Source organism: Alosa pseudoharengus, unplaced genomic scaffold (genome assembly GCF_046254945.1).
Source record: "Alosa pseudoharengus isolate Yale_2024_CS ecotype anadromous, Long Island Sound unplaced genomic scaffold, YU_APseudo_1.1 YU_APseudo_1.1_scf_14, whole genome shotgun sequence".
Taxonomy (NCBI): Eukaryota; Metazoa; Chordata; class Actinopteri; order Clupeiformes; family Clupeidae; genus Alosa; species Alosa pseudoharengus.
The window spans coordinates 4805914-4813413 of record NW_027468609.1 but is presented as its reverse complement, the minus strand read 5'-3'; the positions used below and the strand labels follow the sequence as shown (position 1 = coordinate 4813413).

Sequence of the window (7500 nt, the reverse complement as noted above, 5' to 3'; positions counted from 1 at the left end):
TGTGTGTGTGTGTGTGTGTGTGTGTGTGTGTGTGTGTGTGTGTGTCTGAGCCGTGAGTGTGCGGTGGCTGTGAGGTGCGTGCGTGTGTGTGTGTGTGTGTGTGTGTGTGTGTGTGTGTGTGTGTGTGTGTGTGTGTGTGTGTCTGAGCTGTGAGTGTGCGGTGGCTGTGAGGTGTGTGTGTGTGTGTGTGTGTCTGAGCTGTGAGTGTGCGGTGGCGGTGAGGTGCGGGTGTGTGTGTGTGTGTGTGTGTCTGAGCCGTGAGTGTGCGGTGGCTGTGAGGTGCGGGTGTGTGTGTGTGTGTGTGTGTGTGTGTGTGTCTGAGCTGTGAGTGTGCGGTGGCTGTGAGATGCGGGTGTGTGTGTGTGTGTGTGTGTGAGTGTGTGTGTTTGTGTGTGTGTGTGTGTGTCTGAGTGTCTGAGCTGTGAGTGTGTGGTGGCTGTGAGGTGCGGGGACGATGTGAGGGAGTCTGGGAGCAGCAGACATCTGTCAAGCGACCGAGCACCGCACACAGCCTGCATGCCTGGCAGAGCTGATTCGCTCGCTCCTCATCAGCCAGACAGGCCAAGCCAGTCCTCCTCCGTTCAGACAAAAAAAGGGCCAGCAAGCTGGACCTCACCCCCTCCCACCCAAACAACCCCCCCCACCACCACCACCCCTCCTCGTCCATTCTTCAAAGTGAGCGCAAGCCCCTGACCGGCACTGCCGCCATCTTGGCCCCAGCCAGTCCTCCCAGCTGCTCTGAATGGCCGGTCCGTAGAGGCATGTTCATGCTCATACAGTAGCCGTATGTCCTGAGGGGCGGAGGTGGACTCTTTTCATGAGCACACACACACCACACACACACAACACACACCACACACACACACACACACACAACACACACCACACACACACAACACACACACACACACACACACACACACACACACACACACACACGTACGTGTGAGCCCAGAGACCGGGTCGCTGCTCCTCCGGAGCTCTCCTGACTCTTCATCTATATGTCCTAGTTTCCTTCACCAGCTGCTGCTTTTATTTTATCAAGTTATTTTGTATGTACTCCTCCTCTTCCTCAACAAGAGAGCGAGGTAAGGGCCAGGCCAGCTCCCTCTCCCTCTCCCCCTCCCTCTCTCTGTCTCCCTCTCCCTCTCTCTCCTTTTCTCTCTCTCTGTCTCCCTCTCCCTCCCTCTCTCCCCCTCTCTCTCTCTCCCTCTCCCTCTCTCTTTCTCTCTCTCTCTCTCTCCCTCCCTCCCTCTGTGTTGGCCTCAGTCCTGTGATCGCTCAGGCAGGCGCAAGGCCCCATTCATGCCCCTTAACTGCCATTGAACACGGGGACAATGCACAGGCTCCGCGTGCTAATTGTCTGCGATGGACGTTACTGTGATGCCTATTGAACGTTCAGGGCCAGATGCAAGAAGGACCGTGTGTGTGTGTGTGTGTGTGTGTGTGTGTGTGTGTGTGTGTGTGTGTGTGTGTGTGTGTGTGTGTGTGTGTGTGTGTGTGTGTGTGTGTGTGTGTGTGTGTGTGTGTGTGTGTGTGTGTGTGTGTGTGTGTGTGTGTGTGTGTGTGTGTGTGTGTGTGTGTGTGTGTGTGTGTGTGTGTGTGTGTGTGTGTGTGTGTGTGTGGAAGTGGGCTGGGGCCGGATGGGCTTGCATCCTCCCTGTCCTCCACCGAGGAGAAACTAATGTGTTCTTTTGGCCAGAGAGTCATCAGAGCACTGGCCTTTTCAAGCGTAAACATCCTTTCCAATACTAGGAATGCAATGCAGGTGCCTCCGTAATTGAATTAACATTGAATAGCAATTAGCAAGCCAGCAATTTCAAGCCGTCCTGGTTGAAAACAAGATGAGACCCAATGAACGCTTGGGGGGGAAGGCATTAGAGGAGAAATGTTTGGGATTATTACGCAGACCTGCAGATGAGGACATTAATATGCATGGTGGCAAGCTTTGACTAATGTGCTTGAGCAGTAGTCAGAAATTAGTTTATTAGACTCCTGTGATTATCAAGTTTCCATGAGTAAGTAGAAAGTTTGGTGTCCATGGTTGGAGAGATATAATTAGGTAGCTGGACCAATGGCAGTAATTGATGTAAACCACATCCTGTATGCATATGGATCTTACGCAGATTACTATCGAACAGGCAGATATTAAATGAGCCGTGACATCAGAGAGAGTGATTATGTTTTTAACTTACTTTATCTCTGTGGCCAGTTGAAGTTTAGTGAAAAGATGCTTGTGTGTAGTAGAGCAAAATGGTCTGATGTCTAAGCATGTTGAAGGTAGTCATGTGCCTGTTTTTCTGTGTGTTTCAAAGGGGAACCTGCCCAAGTACTCCCACAATGCACTTGTGGTACAAGCGATGAAGACCAATGTGACGGACTCGGACATGCATGTGCTCTTCTTCGACGTGGAGGCGGTCATCATCCAGCTGCTGACTGAGGAGGCCCAGAGGCCCAACCCCATGCTGGTCTCCCCGGAGACGCTGCAGAAAGCTCCTGGCGGGGCGGACAAAGGCGGCTCCTTGCTGGCCAGCAAGATCTTTAAACAGGTCAGCAGGGGAGCACGGCAAACGCCATCACAGCAGCCTCAGATGAAACCACATCTATGTGATATCAAGAGTCTATGCTCTAAAATGGTGCCACTAGTAATGGATTAGTGTCCATCCAATGGCTCTCCTGTCCTATTTGCAATGAATTGATGCTAATATTAATCATTGCCACTCAAGATGTGATTCCTTCCCCCTATACTTCTTCTTTCGTCTTTCCATCTGGTCTTTCATCTTGTCCTCTCAAGGTCAAAGAGACCATCAAGGAGAATATCAAGGAGCATCTCCTGGACGAGGATGACGAGGAGGAAGAAGAGATGCGTCGCCGTGAGGAAAAGTCCAAATCGCTGAGCCTGCTGGAGTACAACCTGACCATGGACACGGCCAAGCTCTTCATGTCCTGCCTGCACGCCTGGGGCCTGAACGGCAGCCTGGACGAGGTGTGCCTGAGCCGCCTGGGCATGCTCAAGCCGCACACGCCCATCTCCTTCGGCCTGATCTCCCGCGGCGGGCACATGTCCCTCATGCTGCCCACCTTCAAGGAGTCCCTGCTGCGGCAGCTGGCACTGGGCGCTGGGCCCGACCCCGGCCGAAAGCTCTCCGTGTCCGAGATCGTGGGCAAGGGCACGTACGGCGTGTCGCGCGCCGTCACCACGCAGCACCTGCTCTCGGTCATCTCGCTGGCCAACACCCTCATGGGCATGACCAACGCCACCTTTGTGGGCGAGCACATGAAGAAGGCCCCGGCACGGTACGCATCCACCCACATGCACACAGCACACCTGAACATGCCCAAGCAGGCACACAGCACACCTGAACATGCCCAAGCAGGCACACAGCACACCTGAACATGCCCAAGCAGGCACACAGCACACCTGAACATGCCCAAGCACACCTGAACATGCCCAAGCAGGCACACAGCACACCTGAACATGCCTAAGCAGTCACACAGCACACCTGAACATGCCCAAGCAGTCACACAGCACACCTGAACATGCCCAAGCAGACACAGCAGCACACCTGAACATGCCCAAGCAGGCACGCAGCACACCTGAACATGCCCAAGCAGACACACGGCACACCTGAACATGCCCAAGCACACCTGAACATGCCCAAGCAGGCACGCAGCACACCTGAACATGCCCAAGCAGGCACACGGCACACCTGAACATGCCCAAGCACACCTGAACATGCCCAAGCAGGCACACAGCACACCTGAACATGCCCAAGCACACCTGAACATGCCCAAGCAGGCACACAGCACACCTGAACATGCCCAAGCAGGCACACCGCACACCTGAACATGCCCAAGCAGGCACACAGCACACCTGAACATGCCCAAGCAGACACACAGCACACCTGAACATGCCCAAGCACACCTGAACATGCCCAAGCAGGCACACAGCACACCTGAACATGCCCAAGCAGGCACACAGCACACCTGAACATGCCCAAGCAGACACACAGCACATCTGAACATGCCCAAGCACACCTGAACATGCCCAAGCAGGCACACAGCACACCTGAACATGCCCAAGCAGGCACACAGCACACCTGAACATGCCCAAGCAGGCACACAGCACACCTGAACATGCCCAAGCAGACACAGCAGCACACCTGAACATGCCCAAGCAGGCACACAGCACACCTGAACATGCCCAAGCAGACACACAGCACATCTGAACATGCCCAAGCACACCTGAACATGCCCAAGCAGGCACACAGCACACCTGAACATGCCCAAGCAGGCACACAGCACACCTGAACATGCCCAAGCAGACACAGCAGCACACCTGAACATGCCCAAGCAGGCACGCAGCACACCTGAACATGCCCAAGCAGACACACGGCACACCTGAACATGCCCAAGCACACCTGAACATGCCCAAGCAGGCACGCAGCACACCTGAACATGCCCAAGCAGGCACACGGCACACCTGAACATGCCCAAGCACACCTGAACATGCCCAAGCAGGCACACAGCACACCTGAACATGCCCAAGCAGACACACGGCACACCTGAACATGCCCAAGCACACCTGAACATGCCCAAGCAGGCACGCAGCACACCTGAACATGCCCAAGCAGGCACACGGCACACCTGAACATGCCCAAGCACACCTGAACATGCCCAAGCAGGCACACAGCACACCTGAACATGCCCAAGCAGACACACGGCACACCTGAACATGCCCAAGCAGACACAGCAGCACACCTGAACATGCCCAAGCAGGCACGCGGCACACCTGAACATGCCCAAGCAGACACACGGCACACCTGAACATGCCCAAGCAGACACAGCATCACACCTGAACATGTCCAAGCAGGCACACAGCACACCTGAACATGCCCAAGCAGGCACACAGCACACCTGAACATGCCCAAGCACACCTGAACATGCCCAAGCACACCTGAACATGCCCAAGCAGGCACACAGCACACCTGAACATGCCCAAGCAGGCACGCAGCACACCTGAACATGCCCAAGCAGACACACGGCGCACCTGAACATGCCCAAGCACACCTGAACATGCCCAAGCAGGCACACAGCACACCTGAACATGCCCAAGCAGGCACACAGCACACCTGAACATGCCCAAGCAGACACACGGCACACCTGAACATGCCCAAGCAGACACACGGCACACCTGAACATGCCCAAGCAGGCACACAGCACACCTGAACATGCCCAAGCACACCTGAACATGCCCAAGCAGGCACACAGCACACCTGAACATGCCCAAGCACACCTGAACATGCCCAAGCAGACACACAGCACACCTGAACATGCCCAAGCAGACACAGCAGCACACCTGAACATGCCCAAGCAGGCACGCAGCACACCTGAACATGCCCAAGCAGGCACGCAGCACACCTGAACATGCCCAAGCAGGCACACAGCACACCTGAACATGCCCAAGCACACCTGAACATGCCCAAGCAGGCACACAGCACACCTGAACATGCCCAAGCACACCTGAACATGCCCAAGCATGCACACAGCACACCTGAACATGCCCAAGCAGGCACACAGCACACCTGAACATGCCCAAGCAGGCACACCTGAACATGCCCAAGCAGGCACACCTGAACATGCCCAAGCAGGCACACAGCACACCTGAACATGCCCTGAACATGCCCAAGCAGGCACAGCAGCACACCTGAACATGCCCAAGCAGGCACAGCAGCACACCTAAACATGCCCAAGCAGACATGCAGCACACCTGAACATGCCCAAGCAGACACACAGCACACCTGAACATGCCCAAGCAGACACACAGCACACCTGAACATGCCCAAGCAGACATGCAGCAGAGCCCCACTGATCATCCCACATTCAGATTCAGCACGATCTCTGAGTCAAGGCTGAAGTTAATAGCTGTATTCATACATTTGACTAGGTGCGGTCTTTACAAGCAAAATAGGCTGAAGATAGCTAAAGAAAGTATTATATACTGTGATTTGAAGAATGCAGGCTGTTTTTGAAGAAGTAAATCCTTTGAAGCATCCTTTTTAATCTTACACAGACCTTTTCAAGACTTGAAAATTGAATATGAACATATTCGGGTTAAATGCCAATTAATATTGAATTTAGTGTAGCTGGAATATCACATTTGATTGCAGTGAAAAGAAGTGGACTTTAGAGAAATAATACTTTTGACTGAATTCATGAAAAACCTTGAACATAGGGCAGTAAAGAGTCCAAAACTTTCTGAAAGATTTAGTTTGAGATTAAAGTCTTTGCTCAGAATACTTAATGCTACGTTCCGTGTCAAATCAGATAAGGTTGTTGCTGCACCATCTCAGATTTTGTTCAAACCTTGTCTATATCAAGAATGGGTCCCAAAACCAAGGCCTATAAAATATTTCTGTTCAAATCCTATGTCTTCATATTATTTTAAGCCATTGAAATTACTTCAGTTTTACAGCCTGAAAATCACATTATCTGGGAAGCAATGTTTGGGCATGAACATAATGAAAAGTATGATTCATAGGCAGCCGAATCTTGGTAGGGTGGAAGACAAACATGTTCCCAGTATGACTGGACCATTACAAGTTTGTACGGCATTCTCATTTATTTTCTACAAGGCCCTAGATTTGGAAAAAGAGTGACATTAAGGGTAGTATAAACTTGTTTTTGTACACATTTGCTATCAATTTTAATTTTTTTCTATATTTTATTAATGTTGTACCAACGTTTGAGCTCTCCACATATAATGGGCTTGAAGATTCTAAGGATTAAACAAAGGGAGGTTGTGTTTTTCTACAAACAGTTATTGTGTGCACATCCCACCTTCTGGCAGGTGCAGGACAAAAGAAAACTTACTCAATTGAAAAAATATATAATGTCCGCAACACTGCTTTTGACTCCCATATATTTAATGCACAACGGGCAACGTTTCGACCCTGCTGGGTCTTCTTCAGTTGCCTGTTGTGCATGAAAAGCAGTTTTGCGGACATTATATATTTTTTCAATTGAGGTTGTGTTTTTTCTGTCATTGTCATAGGATTCAAATGGTACAGTATGTGGGGTAGCTAGTAGGCATGTGTAGATCGATGTGACAGTAGCCCAGTACAGAGTGGCCATGTTGGGTGGTGCTGGGTGAGGGAGCAGTGTGGTTGAGCATGCTGGTCATGGTCTCACACTCCCAATCAGACATTCTGTGTGCTGCGCTCCTCCACCACACACACGAGCAAACAAACTTCACACTCCACACCAACATCATCCAGCATTCAGAGAGGCTACAGGGTGTGAAGTCTGGGACATTAAAGATGCAATTTCTTCTTTCTTTCTCTCTCTCTCTCTCTCTCTCTCTCCCTCTCTCTCTCTCTCTCTCTGTCTCTCTCTCCATCTCTTTTCCCCTCCTGCTGTTGTTCACCTTTTTATTTCTTTCTCTCACAATATCCCTCTTGTCATGTTCTCAATGTCTCCCTCCGTCTCCTGGTCCCACTC

At 51.8% G+C, this 7500-nt stretch overlaps 1 protein-coding gene across 1 annotated transcript in view; it reads left to right on the top strand.

Moving 5' to 3' along the window:
• Window positions 1–7500, top strand: part of wdr7 (WD repeat domain 7) — a 68598-nt gene that overhangs the window by 34776 nt on the left and 26322 nt on the right. The window contains exons 15-16 of the mRNA XM_076284951.1: window positions 2316–2549; window positions 2795–3297. Of these exons, the coding sequence (XP_076141066.1) occupies window positions 2316–2549; window positions 2795–3297 (737 nt within the window). The remainder of the gene's footprint in view (window positions 1–2315; window positions 2550–2794; window positions 3298–7500) is intronic.